The 17,969-nt window shown below is 34.0% G+C and overlaps 1 protein-coding gene and 1 long non-coding RNA gene across 3 annotated transcripts; both read right to left on the minus strand.

Moving 5' to 3' along the window:
* Window positions 1–249: 249 nt before the first annotated feature.
* LOC123684335 lies at window positions 250–1,175 on the minus strand. The gene is made up of 3 exons (XM_045623560.1): window positions 934–1,175; window positions 633–866; window positions 250–581 (listed from the first exon to the last, which is right to left on the minus strand). The coding sequence occupies exons 1-3, from the start codon at window positions 1,162–1,164 to the stop codon at window positions 342–344; spliced, it is 705 nt and encodes a 234-aa protein (XP_045479516.1). The 5' UTR covers window positions 1,165–1,175; the 3' UTR covers window positions 250–341.
* Window positions 1,176–8,103: 6,928 nt separating this feature from the next.
* LOC123684149 lies at window positions 8,104–10,125 on the minus strand. Of its 2 annotated transcripts, XR_006748112.1 has the most exons (5): window positions 9,768–10,123; window positions 9,460–9,649; window positions 9,193–9,351; window positions 8,850–9,051; window positions 8,104–8,800 (listed from the first exon to the last, which is right to left on the minus strand). It is a non-coding gene; the product is annotated as an uncharacterized LOC123684149 (long non-coding RNA). The 2 variants fall into 2 exon arrangements; XR_006748111.1 differs by having other exon boundaries at window positions 8,850–9,351; window positions 9,768–10,125.
* Between the last annotated feature and the right edge of the window lie 7,844 nt (window positions 10,126–17,969).

Below are 17,969 nucleotides of genomic sequence, written 5' to 3' on the forward strand. Positions count from 1 at the left end.
TGAATTTTTTTGTGGCATTAACAGTCTTAATTAGAATAAATATTTAGAGATAAAGGTATTATTATAACTGTCGCGACCGATGGCAAGAATCAGTGAAATACTTTTTACTTTACTTCAATTAATTTTTTGATCTGGCAACGTACCCAACATTTTGACGTAACAAATTCCAGGATCTCAAGATCATATACCTATTCTACATGATTACCCTGATCCATTCTAAAAACACAGATATCCCAGAAAAAAAACAACTGTAAATTAATGCTAATTTATAAAAATATCGAGCAATTTAGATTATGTACAAACAGACAGAAAATCTCAGCAAACCAACTCAAGCTCCGTTCCTACTCTTGGCTACTGCTGTTACCGATTTCTGCTCTTTCCTGATGCTTTTTGAAGATTGTGACTGCGTCTTTTCCAATTCCTCCCAATTTTTGGCCTGATAGGGGACTATTTCTTTTTTTTCTAATGAGATCCATGTACGAGCAAGAGATAAGATCTTCTGAATTGATACCTAATTTTTTCATAATAGATAATGCTATCATTTGTCCTTGTTCGGTAGACTGGTCAGGTTTGAGAACAACCTGAAAGAACATCATGAATGATCTGAAATATTTTGAATAAATGTTACCAACTTCTAATTCAATAAAATTTCCTAAATCTTCCACATAATCTAAATGAATTCTGGTTTGTTCTAATACATAAAGATGTCTAACTTTCTTGACTTCTCCTGATTTACCCAATGATCTGCCTAATATTAGGTATAAATTTTTAAATTCATTGTTACCCAAAGCCATCTTATCATATGATGATAATTTAGGTCCTTCGGTATTTGACCTTTCATAAAATATTAATTCACCATTATCATCCTGAATAGGGGAAGAAAAACATTCTTATTCAAAAGTTGACTTATTCCGGAACGTACTTCTTAGGTACCTGGAATTTTCTCATTTTCAATCTACCTGTAGAAGAATTGAAAAATGTATCCTGCTGATGGATTATTTTTGCTTCTCCTAAATTCATCACCTCAATGAATTTTTTAAGTTTATTTAGGTCATTAATAATCGCTTTCAATTCTACGTTTCTCATTTTTATTACAAATTCAATTAAGAAAAGTTTTATCTCTAGACTACAACAAATGTTTGATGTTTCACCACAGACTAACATCTAACTAACAACTAGTAATCTGTGGTTTCACTTTCCGCATAGACCTTTCTCTATGACTTTCCGCATTCACAAAGGAAATCGTCACCGACGTTTTGGTGACCTTGAATTCGCTCTACTCGTATTATGAATTGGGGTGTGCCAATCAGAGAGTAAGATCGATTCTTTCGACCAATCCCAGCGATAGTTAAATTTGAACTGTGGATTTTGCGTTCGCTTAGGTTAGGTGTAGAAAAATTTTATTTCCTTACAAGGTCTGTAGATTACACAAGTTGTCTCGTAACTTAGGTTGAAGAGTGGTGTAACGCGTCATCCGGTGTCTGTATCTTAGAACATTAATAATCGATCTATATTCTAAGGTCTGTATCGCCATTGGCCATCATTGACAGATATTTTATCGTAGCTATTTTATGACAGAAGATATTAAATACTATTTAGGATAGACTACGAACGATATACGCGTTCAAACTAATAAAGGCCCAGTTTCACCAAACAGCACTTGATCCCAGATTGATTAAACTCCGCTTGTTACTAAAGCAGGCTTAACAGTGTTTTCTGTTTCACCATGCATCAACCCGTCCGAAGATGATCGCGATTAAATAGTCAAACCATTTGGCAACGTTGTGAACAAAAAGTTATATAGTGTTCTGTATCGTATTAGCAGTGATGACCACCATTGGCGCTAGGTGTCAGGTGTCATTCATTCATAACTCATAACTAAGATGCATTGAATACCTGGTGTGTTTACTGATTCGATTTTGTTTCAGACTTTTTGAGAGACCCACCTGTTGCTTTGGTGGTCTGCTTCACCAGAGTGCTGTGGCGGTGGCGCTCTTCAAAATTTTTCGAATTCCCGCATCTGCCTGGTGCCGTTTAAAAAAGAAATATTGATTTTAGACACTGCAAACATTCACAATAAATTCAGTTCATATCGAATTTTTACTCAAATGAATGGAATATAATGACAGACCATAGAATATAAAATATTATTGTTCTATACCATTGTTTAAGGAGAAGATAGTTAGTTACTTCAGTTCAAATATCATTGGAGGATATTGGGCAATATCGTTAGAGGGCGCCACTCCGGAAGAGGCCCAACATGATGGGTTGCCTATGTGCAATGTTGAAAATTCAGACGAGTATTAATTTTTGGGTATGGTGAACAACAGATGTCTCTAGTGCGTTTCTTGTTCAATCTTTATTCATCTTTCTGTCGTCGAGCAGGCATCGGAAGAAATTCTCTTGGCCGCAATAAATTTTTATTACCCTTGCCGCATGCCGGCTAGCTGCATGAAAAAGGGTAGAGTAGAGCTATTGTTCGAATCGTATTTTTGGTCATAATATTGTTTTAAAAGCTTCGTCGTCGTCGGAAAAAAGTAGTTACTTTTTTGCCGGATAAATTTCGTGAAAAGTTATATTTCTTTCACTATAAAATCGTCGTTTTTCCTGTCACAGAAAAAAATTGTGTATTATACAAGGGAAAAAGTATTAGATTTTAGCACGAAGTTATGTTGTCTCCCGACGCGGAGCGGAGGGTGCCAACAAACCGAGAGTTATTGTTTGTATAACTATATATGAATCATTGATATATCTATATATATATATATATATATATATATATATATATATATATATATATATATATATATATATATATGTCTCACTCAGTACCCTTCCTAGACACTAGAGCATATAGACAAGATAAAATAGTAAAATTGAAATGGTATAGGAAGGACACACATTCAGACAAAATTATTCATTTCCACTCAGACCATGGCATAAATGTGAAAATTAACACAATAAACCAAATGAAAAGAAGAATATCAAAAATATGCCATAAATCATTCATAGATGAAGGACTAAAAAAATTACACCAGATTCTTAAAGAAAATGATTATCCTAACAGCATGATTAAGAAATTACTATATGCTAATGGTACCACTCAAAATGAACAAACAAAAGAACAAAATATGACAACAGATAGAACACATTATGCATCGTATCCAAATGTTACAAACTTGACAGGAAAATTGAAAAATGTGTTCAGAGAGGAAAACATCAAAATTGCAGTCCAAAATCAAAAAACGGTGAGGTCATTGTACACCAAAATAAAGGACCCCATTCCAACATCCTTCCAAAGTAATGTCGTTTATAAAATAAAATGTGAGACTTGCGACAAATGTTATATAGGACATACCTCCCAATGGTTGAAAAGTAGAGTGGCGCTACATAGATCGGACATAAGAAAATACCCAGAGAGATGTGCATTGGCTGCGCATGCGCATAATCTGGACCATCATGTGAATTTTGAAGGTGTTGAGGTACTCAAAACAGAGAGAAATTATCAAAAAAGATTGATTCACGAAATGATTAACATAAACAAAGAAGATGAAACCATAAATAAGAAGACAGATACGAACAAATTAAGCTCTATATACAGTTATTTGTTAGAAAGGATAAAAATGGAACCTTTTTATGACGGCCCAATAGATGAATAAAGAAGACAGGGAACATAGAGGAGTGAGAGACTAGTTTTCTATAATAACAGAAACATAACCATCAAATGTCATTATTGTGTTATCTTAGATGAGAGTTACTAAATTGTGTATAAATAAGATTATCAACCGGAAGAGTTTTTAAATTGTGAAATAGATTTAGTTGACGTGTTTTTGGAGAATTCCTATGAAATCAAAATATAACTTTTTGTTTTTATTAGTTACAACGTTTGTGGCAGATGTTATCCATGTAAAACCTCACATTCAGTGAGTAAATTTGTTTGTTTTCTAAAATTTGTTATTTATTAATTGTATTTTATTGATCTTTTGCAGAAGCCCTGAAGAAGCATTAAATTAATGCGAAAGCTTGGCATAGAATAAAGAGTAGTCAATCATTTACTCCCAAAACCCGAGCCTAAAGACCCTTAAATTTCATTCTATATATATATATATATATATATATTATCAAAGAGCCCAATTACCATATGATGGTGTAGGGTGTTACATTTCAAATTAATTAATTTTCATTATATAATTTTAATTCGGAGCTCCGTAATCAAACTCGATATACTTGGAAAAAACGAGCGAGAAATTATTTTCAACAGTGTATACCATATTTGTTATGTGTACACTGAACGAGAAAATCATTGATACGAAATGCTCATTTCCTCTTTTACCGATTAAAAAAACAAAGCAAGTAGTAATCGAAAGTTTAATGTTTGCTGATTATATATCCCCCAAGAAATTATTCCACAATTTTATCAGATATTTCAATTTCTTTGAAAGAAGGATTTTTTCAATATTTTGTTGTATTCACATAATAAAATACCCATATTTCAGACGATTACAAAAATATTGTTTGTATTATAAATTCGTTTTGCCAGAACTCAATCGAGAGCATTCTAATCCGCATTCTCATAAGCCATTGAAAACAAACTCATTTCACACGAATACAAAAAAACTATGTATTTCCCCTTTGATCAAATTCGAGGTATTCTGAAGAAACTGAAAAAACTTTTAATCAGATCAATACAAGCAATATCCGAAATTCCCACAAAACAACATCAAACCCTACGAAGGTTTACCTCCCCCAAAATAGAGATTTCTGTTTTCCTTCAACAAGCCGTTCATCTTCACCAGAAACAAATAATGTTTCTGCAGATAGCTCTTACATTGCAGATCTGGTAGATCTTCCATCTATTGATGAGTTTGAGGACGGAAAAAGGAAGAAAAGTATGGAAGAAGAAATCAAATCGTTGAAAGAAAAACTACAAAAATCGAGGAAAAAAAACAACAATCTGAAAACCCAAGTGACTGAAGCTAAAAAAAGAATAAAGAAACTCCAGGTTTCAAGAAAAATGCAGCCAGATACAACACTTTTGCCAGAATTTTCAAGAGCTATAGTTGCAATGCAATTCAAATCTCAAAAACGGAAATTGTGGACGACTGATGAGAAGAAAACGGCTCTTAGCATATATTATAAGGGACCTGCTACGTATAAATTTTTGCGTAGGAAAAACGTTGTTTTACCAGCCATTTCTACATTGAAGAAATTCCGTTCCTTTAGTTATAAGAACTTTTAATGTTGACGTCTTTTGTTATCCTGTATAAGAATTTGAAAAATAAATCTTGTTAAAATTTCATAGCTTGGTGTACTTCAACTTCATTGATTGGAAACCTTCCGAGGAATCTGGAATATTATTCAATGCTTAACGCCGATCTGAGAGGGGAAACTTATATGGAATTTTATAATTTTATTTTTCATGAAAAATCTCTTTGCAAACCAAAATTCGATATAATTTGTATCAAATATTCAGCTGAAAAAGTCTTATATGTATATTCATAAATTAAACATTCACGTCCTATCACAAAACAAATGAGATTTTCACAAAAAAGAGAATAGTTTTTTTAAATCAAATTTTCTTTTTCTTTTGGCAGTATTCCAATATTTTAGTTACCTATTTGAGGTAGATAACCTTAACATTAAACTATTCACTGATAACAATTTTACATAATCAATGAATTAAATTTAAAATTTTCTTTTCGAAAAACTAAAAAATAATCTTATATGTACTTATTTTTCTCCAATCACAGTATTTCTTTTCAAACGCAAATCAGATTATACATTCCCTTCACGATTTTCATTTCAGATAATCCGGTCCAGAGATATCGTGATCACCGCAAAATTGTTTTTTTTTGCGGAGCTCTAGGAGATCGGCGATAGCAACATTCGCGAAGATTATTGTGACAAATAAAAAATATGTTAATATAAGGTTATTATAATATGTACACCAATTTTCAAATTAATAAATTGAATTGTCTGCGCGAAAAAAATTCTTGAAAATCCGTCTTTCTGAAGCCTTCTAACTGTATGTAAGCCCTCAATAGAATGAGCGAAATCCGATGACATAAACAAACCCCGTTACGACCAAAGCAATAAAATCCCAAGCTCGAAACCTGGGTCATAAACTCAGTACTCAGTCTATTCAACATCGAAGTGTTTCTACTTTACTTGGCTCCGATTATTTACTCTTCACGTCAAGTTTTATACCCAACGTAGAAACCTCTTTACCGGCAAATGATTATAGAAATAGCCGCCTAGAGGGCGCATTAGGATGGACCCAAAAATTCTGAGTTTGCCACATACGCACATCCAATGCCCTTTGCAGGGCGAGTAACCAACTATCTTCTCCTTAAACAATGGCAGAAGGCATTGATATTCTTCCACGAGTTCAAAATTCAAAAACGAGCCACGAAGTGGCGAGTTTTGGAATGAACGAGTGGTAGAATGAGCCTTCTGTACGAGTATTATACATTATTTTCTCTAATTCATTGCATTTTCATTGAAATTAATGAAATATTCCCATAAATATAATATAGTGATTTTTGCATTGAAAAATGTTGGTTGGCAGAACTGATTTCTTTAAGGCAAATTGATGAATTGACCATATTCACCGTCGCCATATTGTTATGCGACAATACCAACTACCCAGTGTTCCCAACGAAGAAATATTGAGTTTACTAGAAAAATTCCACAATATAAAGTTTATAAGTGAAATTTATGTGTACCTTTTCTGGCTGCTACTCCAGATAGGCTTGTTTGGGACAACATTGTGCAAAAATTTCACCTTTTGGAAATAAAAAGATTAGTGAAAGGTGGTTTTCTGAACAAATTAATTGTGGCCGAGTGTATAAATGAATGCTTCGCTCCATTTTTGGAAATAGTCAGTGGAAGAATAGTCTTTATGGCCGATAGTATTTTTGATATTAGCGGTATTTTTGTAGTAAACTCAATATTTCTCCGTTGGGAACACTGGGTAGTTGGTATTGTCGCATAACAATATGGCGACGGTGAACATGGTCAATTGACCTTAGAACATTAATAAGAGGAATGGCAATCGCCTTGTAACTGAAGCATTTGTTTTGATGCCAACATTCGTAGCTCCTTGTCTGACCGGCGTCTATGGCAGTGGCGTAACATATTTTGATTTATTTCGAAATAATCAATCGGTGCTCAAAAATAGTTTAGAGTGTGATTTATTTATGAAAATTCTTTCGTAATTAGAAAAGGTCAATGTTTTTCTCTGTTTTATGATTTAGCCATTGTGAAGTTAGGAAAAAAAGATTTCTGATAATTATTAAACATAAATACGGATAAAAACTTTTTTGCTGTATGAATTTCAATTTAACACTCAAATTATTATTTCCCATTCCTTAAGATGTGAAGGGCAGTCGGAATTCGCAGGAAATCTTTTTTTCTGTTGCATTTTCTCATATAAAATATTTTCTGTAAATTTCTCAAGAATCTTATTTCACGATTTATTCAACAATGAATGGCAGGATAGGCAGGTGGATTTCAATTGAATTTATTCAACTTTTTCAAAACATAACAAACTAATGAAAACTATTTTTCATGAACAATGATTTACTGAAAATTTGTGTTAAATTGTCTTAGGCCCCATTTTGTATTTTCAGAAAAAAATATTTGATTAAGCACTAGATTCACTACTGAAATAATAAAAGAAAAATAATAAGGGCAGCCCCTCACAGAGAAGGTAAATAATATTTAAACTGTTGAGAATTTGTGGAACAGGGGCCAACGCATTTATGTGTAGCGATAACTTTATATGATTAATATATTTTATTTGGTTGGAATCAAGTTGAAACACGACAAAATTATGTAGTATTGCTACTTTCATAAAATAAATAAAATTACTGACAAAAATCCAATCTTTCTTTAAAACATAAAAATCATTATTTGCAATTTCATGTCTTTTTTTCTGCTCTTATGGGTACAATAATATTCTCAGCAAATATACATATAATATATACTAAAATTACTAATGCGTCCAGAAGACTTCCTAGATTTGATATAAGGAAAATATTACTGTATATTATTCAATCATATGAAAACAGGTCATGAATGTAGCAATAGAGAGAAAAGACATTAGAAAAAACAACAGAATATATTTATCACAGAAATACAGAATATAAATAATTGGTTTACAAATATTATTAAAAAAATCTATCGGTTCAATAAAACAACAGAATATATTTATCACAGAAATACAGTACAAATAAAATTATTGGTTTCAAACATTATTAGAAAATTTTATTGATTTTCGAATATAGTTTTTATCAATCTACTTCTCAACCGATTCAAATATAATTTTGCACTCTGTCGATTTCTCAATTTATGATGAATCGTCAAATTGAAATTAGTTTCCAGAATCATTTTCGTTATAAGAGGACCATGGATTCTCCCTGGTTCATCATCAAACAGATGCTGATTGAAAACATTGAACAATTTTGGATCAACACTGTAGTGAGAACCAGACATAATAACAAGTTCGAATAATTTTTATCGAATATAATAAAAACCCTTTCTGTCCACCTAAATGTCTTCTCAGCCTGAGTATAGATATCAACTACAAATTGATAGGCATTGGAAAGATACCCCAAGGTTTTTCTCAAGTGTAGTTTTGACTTCAGGATGGACACACACAATATTTTATTTTTGACCTTGAAATTGGACAGGATTCTTCGAGACAACCTAAAGTATTTCTTTCGCAGCATAGGGTTTTCCAAATAACGATGTGAATAGTCTCCAATATAAGCGGAGATTTGAGAAAAACCGTCTCGACCTAGAAAGGCAGAATTTAAAATGGAGTTTTCTTTTATGATATATCTTACTTCATTTTGGAGAAAGAAGTGGCACTAGAGCTAAATGATGCACATTTTGAAGGAGAGGTTAAAGTCAGTGTTTCTTCTGGATCATTGGTAATTGGAAAGTCAAATCTCAATTGTTTTTTTTGATGGAGATTGTATTTTAGAATCATATAGAGATTCCGTGGAGCCTTGTTCTTCAATACTTCCATTCCCTTCTGCGCAAGTCCTGCAAATTGCTTTATGTTATATGGTAATATTCTGAGGAAGATTTTCAATGCAAGGAATTATAAGAAATATGACAAATTATGAAAAAAAATTTTTGTTACAACTTATAGAGGTATTTCCAATTTAATTTCTAAAGGCAAACCTCCTTTGATAAGCCGTAGGTTTTCAGTGTCACTATAGCTAGAAGATGCAGATTTTGAAGGAGAGTTAAAAGTAGCTGAAGTCTCAACTCTCTTGTGTTTTAGAATCAGATTCTGTAAAGTCCTGTGCTTCAATAGTTCCATTCCCTTCTGAGTAGGTCCTACAATTTTTTTTTATATTATATGATGATATTCTGAGGAAGATTTTCATTGCATGGAATTATAATAAATACGAAAAATTATGAAAATAAGTTCTCGTTACAACTTACAGAGATATTTCCAATTTGATTTCAGAAGGAGAAGGCAAACTTCCTGGTATAAGCCTCTTTCATAGTATCATTAATCGGAAGCAATTTTCAGGAAAGTGATTTGAGCAAAGAAATTTTTTTTTCCAACACCGGTCGGTTCCAAGAAATTCTCTGCAAACATTTTTCTCGTTCAAGTTGATTCGATGGAAGTCTTAAAAAAAAACATTAATTAGTCGTATAAATTAGTTTTGGATTGTTTTCAATTATAACTGAATATATGCTTTAAGGAAAAAAAGCAGGATTCTGCACGCCTATGGGATGGAACTCACCTGTGAAGACTAATTTCACCTCCTACAATATAAGTAAAACCACACAAAAAACACTTGCTAGGCATATCTAATATCACTTCTAATGGTTATAAATGAAAATACAAAATAATTAAAACAAGTAATTATGAAGATTTAGCTAACTCAGGAGGTCTAAAGCCAGAACAAAATGACAGAATTCTCGAATGCACGTTGCCACATCGACAATTTATCTGAATTGTCGGAAAAATTTTGATATTCTCCTTCGTTCAATCCTTCGTACTGAAAATAGAGCTGGCAACGTTTTCAATTCGGCTAGCTCAATTGTGATTGGCGCGTCTAAGCTTTCATCTCTCTTGTATTCGGGATCGGGTTCAAATGTTTATTTACCGTTCCTTCTATCTATATTCTAAGGAATTGACCATATTCACCGTCGCCATATTGTTTTGCGACAATACCAACTACCCAGTGTTCCCAACGAAGAAATATTGAGTTTACTAGAAAAATACCGCTAATATCAAAAATACTATCAGCCATAGAGATTATTCTTCCACTGACTATTTCCAAAAATGGAGCGAAGCCTTCATTTATACACTCGGCCACAGTTAATTTGTTCATAAAACCGTCTTTCACTAATGTTTTTATTTCCAAAAGGTGAAATTTTTGCGAAATATTGTCCCAAACAAGCCTATGTGGCGTAGCAGCCAGAAAAGGTACACATAAACTTCACTTATAAACTTTATATTGTGGAATTTTTCTAATAAACTCAATATTTCTTCGTTGGGAACACTGGGTAGTTGGTATTGTCGCAAAACAATATGGCGACGGTGAATATGGTCAATTGACAGATAAAGCCGTGGCGGAAAGTTCGGAGTACCAACACAGAATAATAAAATATAACCATGAAAACTGTGCGTTTCTGATATATTCTCGCACGATTTTGTTCTACAAGATGTGGAAGAATGAACGGAATAACCACAGAATTAGAGAATAGTTATTTATAATACAAGTGTAGAAGGCATTGATATTCTTCCACGAGTTCAAAATTCAAAAACGAGCCACGAAGTGGCGAGTTTTGGAATGAACGAGTGGTAGAATGAGCCTTCTGTACGAGTATTATACATTATTTTCTCTAATTCATTGCATTTTCATTGAAATTAATGAAATATTTCCATAAATATAATTTAGTGATTTTTGCATTGAAAAATGTTGGTTGGCAGAACTGATTTCTTTAAGGCAAATCGATGAATTGACCATATTCACCGTCGTCATATTGTTCTGCGACAATACCAACTACCCAGTATTCCCAACGGAGAAATATTGAGTTTACTAGAAAAATACCGCTAATATCAAAAATACTATCAGCCATAGAGATTATTCTTCCACTGACTACTTCCAAAAATGGAGCGAAGCCTTCATTTATAATAATAATAATAATAATAAACATTTTATTCACCAAATATCATCACATTTCAATACAATAAAATTGGGAAACGTCAAAAAAAAAACCAAAATACAAATGAAATAAATCAATTCAATCCTGAGAGGAACTCTGTAATGTTATAAGGTTCTTGATGAAGCAATAACCTGTAGATCTCTTTCCGAAACAATTTGAAGTCACCTATTTCTCTTATGTGTACTGGTAGTGAATTGAATAGTTTAATACACATATATGTCGGAGATTTTTCAGTAGATACCAGATAATGCCGGGGATAAAATAAAAAATTATGTCTTGTGTTGTGGCAACTTGTCTTGTTGAATTTCCTGAAATATTGCGGTTGCTTAAATATGAATTGTAAACACTTGTAGATGTACAAAGCTGGTAAAGTGAGAATGTTATTTTCTCTGAAAATGCCTCGACAAGTTTCTCGAAATTTCAAGTTGAAAATACACCTCATGGCGAGTTTTTGAATTCGGAACACACAATTAGATTCTTGACTACTGCCCCAGATCAACAGTCCATAACTCATGAGAGCCTGAAAGTTTGAATAATAAATCGTTTTCAAAAAATCTACTTTAAATTCAGATTTGAGGACACGCAAGGTATATAAAACTTTATTTAGTGATTTGCACAGTTGTTGAATATGTTCAAACCAGTTAAGATGTTGATCCACAGTAACTCCCAAAAATTTGGTACAATATTTCAGTTGTATCTCTTCGTCCAAAAATTGTAAGCCCTCAGGTACCTCAGTTTTACGAAGCTTATGTGAGAAAAGTATGAACTCAGTTTTCTCGGTATTCAATTTCAAATTGTGTGACTCACACCAAAGGCTCATTGATGTAGCAGCTGTATCAAGAATGTTTTGTAGGTCTCTATGATCTTTCGCACGAAGAAGGATGTTAGTATCATCGGCGTAATTTACGAAATTCTCCCTGATCGATGGTGTAATAAACTGGCCTGTTCTTGGGTGTTAATGTTTAAAAAGGAACTTATTAGAAGAGCGGCTTTCTATAGTTCCAGCCAGTATAGTTATGTTGAAATTAACTCAATTTCTCTTTTACGAAAGAACCTTTCGTGCGTCCGGCTTATGCACTAGGATAAGTCTTATTTTTGATCTTTTTCTAGGAGGTGTTTCACTGAATGAGACCAAGTATTATTGGATAACAAAGTTTAATAATAGATTGAAATAATTCATGAGAAAAAAACACAATCAATAAAATTTGTACATCACTAGCCTATGACAAACAAAATAAGAAAAAAATTATAACCTTCGACAATCTTGGACTATTTTGGTAAATTTTTTTATGAGGGAAAAAATCATCAAACGATATATATAAAATTTAATTAACTATCCTTACCCTGGATATCACAATCACTGTTCAAATAAATCTTTCAACAAATTCCCTATCTGTAACTTTCCTGACAACCGTTCCCGCAAACCGACTTGAACTTTATTCAACTAAGAATCGAACTTGAACTGTCTACTGAATTGAAAAGTATTGTTTTTATAGTTGAATAATCGTCACCCTCCTTCTACCAAATTTTTCTAAGCGTCTATCTTCTTTTTCCTTTCGTCCAATCAGAGTGATTGTCCTTATGTACCTAGATTATTGGTTCCACCCCATGTTATGTACTATTGACATGGGGTTGTTCCGTTGGTACCGCCTAAATTGGAAACCATTTTGTTGGACGCGGACCACCGCGTTGATGGTCCCTCTCCGAGTAGAACAGATTTTTATGTTCTGTTTATGTTTAAACCTCTCTAGAGTTTTTACGACTACATTTTTATTGCCTTTGACATCCTGTACTAATCGTGTGAAATTGGAACCTACTTGTTGTATCGTGGGATATCAACAGTGCCAACTACCCTGGGGTGTTTATCTTAAGCCAGGATGAAGGATTTAATGCCTAATAAAATGTGAGGGGTGACAACGACTTCGTTTGCGTTCACTCTACTGGGATAGAACCGGGAATTTGTTGAATATCCTTTCAATGAGCCTGTACTAATTATAAATTATTATTCACATTCATTACATTACTTTCCCCTTTGAAAAAGTTTTGACATCGGTTGTCATAACTTTTCCCTTACTACCATCAATAATCCAAATTCATCATCCCTCGAACACATGCATATATCCAATAAGTATATACCTATAATAATGCAATAGCAATCAAGCATTCTCCAACATATATAAAAAAAAAAGGTGAATCAACATATCTAAAATTTATCCCTCAAAAAAAAATCTCTTATCACTAAGGTGGTATGTTCTTTTCCCTTACTACATATCGAATTCAAAAATCTTCAACAACAAAAAACAAAAATCTACAACCTAAAATTAAAGGCAAGATTCATCTATCATTTTTGTAAAATTCTTTCCTTGACCATTTCACTGTCTCCAACCTGGAGTGCTGTGAGTTCACTGTCGGATTTCGTGGTACATACTGGTGTCGTCATGCCGGCTCCTAGTGTTTTCGAAAATTCAGGACGATATTTCGTTTTCTCCTGGACCCAACCTTTGTTTCGGGGATAACCTCCAAGGATAGGGAAGGGACATAGTGTCACTTGTCCTTAATGTAACGCAATAATTCGTGAAATTCGCACATTCATTACACATATTGTTTGTATTTCGCGATTCACTTCTTCAGCGTAAGACTTGTAGTCTGCTTCTCCATCCATTAGGGTGTAGTTAAAGTACTATGAAATGTTGTTCTAGTTCGATGGTTTCGCTCGGTATCAATCTTGACGATTCTCTTGGCATCGTTGATGTCTTCTTCAGTATATTCGTAAATCGTAGTGTATATCTTGGTCGGATTTGTACGAAGTTACGGTTTGTGTAAACTTCTTCTGCATCCTCAGTTTCTCGCTGACTTTCTTCTCTTCATCTCATTAATGAACAACTGAACAACTTCTTCCATAGCCTCTAACTTAACCCTTTCGCCTGTTTCCTTAACACAACTGTCTATACTTCTCAGGTGTTTTACTCAAACTGTAGTTCATTGTCGCTTTCGACACATCGGAAAATCACGTTAATTAATTGTTATCTTCCGCACCTATACTATTCGCGGTAGACACACACCCTTGGGAGGAAGGTTATTCCCTTAACTACGAGTTGGTCCTTCTTCAAGACGGTTGATTTCTTCTTCCTCGTACTCCCTATATGAATTACAACAGGACACAAGAAACCTCTCAAAAAGGTTCGTTGAAATATACAATATTTAAATTAAAATGAAATACACAAAACATTAAACATCCAATAGAACATTCCACCCATTTCTACTAAACAATAAAACATTGTGCTCACTTTTGAACTGCAGGCGAGGGATGTCCTTCAGCGATCACAATGTTTTTTTTTTTCTTTTTCCAAGAAAAATGTTAAATCTTAAATATCAATTGAATTCTTCAAAATATCCGAAACCCAGAAGGGGTACCTTATTCAGTTTGTCGCTCTCCGAGTCAGCGAGTCTCTGGAATCTACGAAAAGGGCAGGAACCGATTCACATCTCCTGAAGGTCATATCTATCTCTAAGATTTTCCCCACGTTACCCATCGCGAAGTTATCCTATCTTACTCTATCAACTAAATTAATCCTAACTTAAACGTAACCCAAAAACTACAATAAAACTAAAAAATTCTCACGGTATCTGAGGCTGTCTTTCGCCGTTAGTAGTAGCCCCATCGATCTGGTGGGCGTCTTACTCTATCTGAACATCGTCGAAAAGGCATTTCAACTTCTTCTACCGATTCTTCTTCGCTTTCCCCCTGATCCTCATCCTGGTTTGTCCAAGTGGGGATCAAAAACGGGGGGAATTTTTCTATTTCCTTCCGTGCTTCATCTGAATCCGTATCTAGGTCCGTATATCCCGATCTCACGCGTTTTTCTAGTTTTTCCTTCATTTCATTACCTCGTGCAGTGTACGTTTTCAATCTATTTACATGAACAACTTGTTCCTCTCTTCCTCCGCATTTTCTTACTCTACACGTCACGGGACCAATTATTTCGGTTAATCTATACGGCCCACCCCAGTTTTTCGATGATTTGTTAGATAACTCCTTTTTCGCGCTCATTTTACTCAAATAAACTAAATCTCCCACATTGAACTGAGGGTTTACTACATTTTTATTAAACCTCGTAACCCTTGCGGATTTTGCATCCCCAGTATTTTCGTACATTCGGTCGTAAACTTCACTTTTCAATGTTTCACCGAATAAGTTGTTGGTTTCCGAATTGCCCTTCAATTCTGCCGGTATTAATGCTTCCGAACGAACCGGAATGACAACCCCTGTTTCTGAAGTGATATCATTTTTCCGCTTTTTCTTTGCCTTCACGACTGAATCAACTGACCCGAGCTCAAAGTCTCTCAACTTTTCATATTTCATCACTTTTCGGAAAGGCGATTCCTGTTTCTCGAAATCCGTTATATTCTCCCGTGTAATACCGCAAACCCTTACTTCTCTCCTTTTCGAATTTTCCATGTCTCTATACTGCGTCTCCACCTCAAGTTCCCTAACCTCATTTGATTTTGTCAAAATATCGTCATTTATTTTTTCGGCCGCTTGCGCGCTCCTCTTCTCAATGCGAGGTTCACTCTCCTGAATTTCCGTTATTTCATTTTTCGGTATTTCTTCCGACTTATTTTGATCAAAGTAAACTCTCCTGATATTTCCGATCTTTAACTCTTTATTCACTTGACAATGATGATTATTATGATATTGGGTTTCTCTCCAATTTTTCGTTGGACATTCTCTCGACCAGTGTCCTGTCCGTTTGCAGGAAATACATACTACCTGATTTATTCGTTCCGATCTCCCAAAAGTCCGACATTCCCTCGCGAAATGGCCCGGTTTGCCACAAGAATAACAGCCTTTTTCGACGTTTTGTTGAACGTTCCTCCAATTTGCCCAAGTACTTCTACATTCCTTTGCCGAATGACCTACTTCTCCGCAAAATTGACATATTACTCCGAAATTAACTGTCGATATATTTCTTGTAGATAATCTTCCTTGCAACATTTTATGAGACGTTTCTTGCAATCTTACAAGTTCCTCCGCTTTTTCCAAATCTAAATTTTCTTCGCGTAATAAAAACATACCGACTTCCCTCATAACGTCTTTACGTAAGCCAATTTTGAATTGATTCAAAATGAAGTCCCTATTTTTCTTTCTTATACCCGATTCCTCATCCCTCGTTGCCCCGGCCAAATCTTCACTTAACAGTTCCGTCCCTATAGTTCGCAATCTAGTGCAAAAAGATGACACGTCTTCGTCCTGTCTCTGAAAACAATTATTCAAATTCCATTGATTTTCCCAAGGCAACCTAACTGAAGTGAATTTCTGAAGAAATCTAACTTTCAATTCTGCATATGATAAAAAATTCAACGTGATATCGGATTTAAAAAAATTATACGCGTCCCCTACGAGTTTCAATTTAAGCAGTGTCAACGTCTCATTTTCACTCCACCCGTCTAATTTTGACCTAAGCTCAAATATTTCAAAATATCTGGTTGAGTCCTTGCCTGAAAAATCATCTAAAGTTGTGGCGATCATTCCTAAAGGGTATCTAAATGGAATTTGCGATAAACTACTTGTATTCGCCGTAGAGTTAGTGCTAACCGTCGGGAACATTGTAAGTGTTTTCTGAGCTAACCTGTATAAACAAACAAAATTATTTTCTTAGTACAAAATTTCTAGTAGAATAATAAGGAATAAAATTTCTACTCAAATTTTCTCATAAAAAAAATTATATCAATGCATACAACAAATTCATGTACACCGATCTCGTAATCCTCTTACTGCTCCTCTCCAAACAGTATTTCCTTAAATAAATCTGAACTATTAATCACTTGGGAATCAAATTTCCCTGCAAATAAATCTGTATTATTAATTAACTCAAAAAAAATATACCAAACGTGTCCTCAGAGTTTATTTTTTTCAGAAAAAGATCAAAATAGATCCCACCGCTGTCACCATTGTAATAAACTGGCCTGTTCTTGGGTGTTAATGTTTAAAAAGGAACTTATTAGAAGAGCGGCTTTCTATAGTTCCAGCCAGTATAGTTATGTTGAAATTAACTCAATTTCTCTTTTACGAAAGAACCTTTCGTGCGTCCGGCTTATGCACTAGGATAAGTCTTATTTTTGATCTTTTTCTAGGAGGTGTTTCACTGAATGAGACCAAGTATTATTGGATAACAAAGTTTAATAATAGATTGAAATAATTCATGAGAAAAAAACACAATCAATAAAATTTGTACATCACTAGCCTATGACAAACAAAATAAGAAAAAAATTATAACCTTCGACAATCTTGGACTATTTTGGTAAATTTTTTTATGAGGGAAAAAATCATCAAACGATATATATAAAATTTAATTAACTATCCTTACCCTGGATATCACAATCACTGTTCAAATAAATCTTTCAACAAATTCCCTATCTGTAACTTTCCTGACAACCGTTCCCGCAAACCGACTTGAACTTTATTCAACTAAGAATCGAACTTGAACTGTCTACTGAATTGAAAAGTATTGTTTTTATAGTTGAATAATCGTCACCCTCCTTCTACCAAATTTTTCTAAGCGTCTATCTTCTTTTTCCTTTCGTCCAATCAGAGTGATTGTCCTTATGTACCTAGATTATTGGTTCCACCCCATGTTATGTACTATTGACATGGGGTTGTTCCGTTGGTACCGCCTAAATTGGAAACCATTTTGTTGGACGCGGACCACCGCGTTGATGGTCCCTCTCCGAGTAGAACAGATTTTTATGTTCTGTTTATGTTTAAACCT

The sequence above is a fragment of the Harmonia axyridis genome, chromosome 7, assembly GCF_914767665.1.
Source record: "Harmonia axyridis chromosome 7, icHarAxyr1.1, whole genome shotgun sequence".
Classification (NCBI taxonomy): Eukaryota; Metazoa; Arthropoda; class Insecta; order Coleoptera; family Coccinellidae; genus Harmonia; species Harmonia axyridis.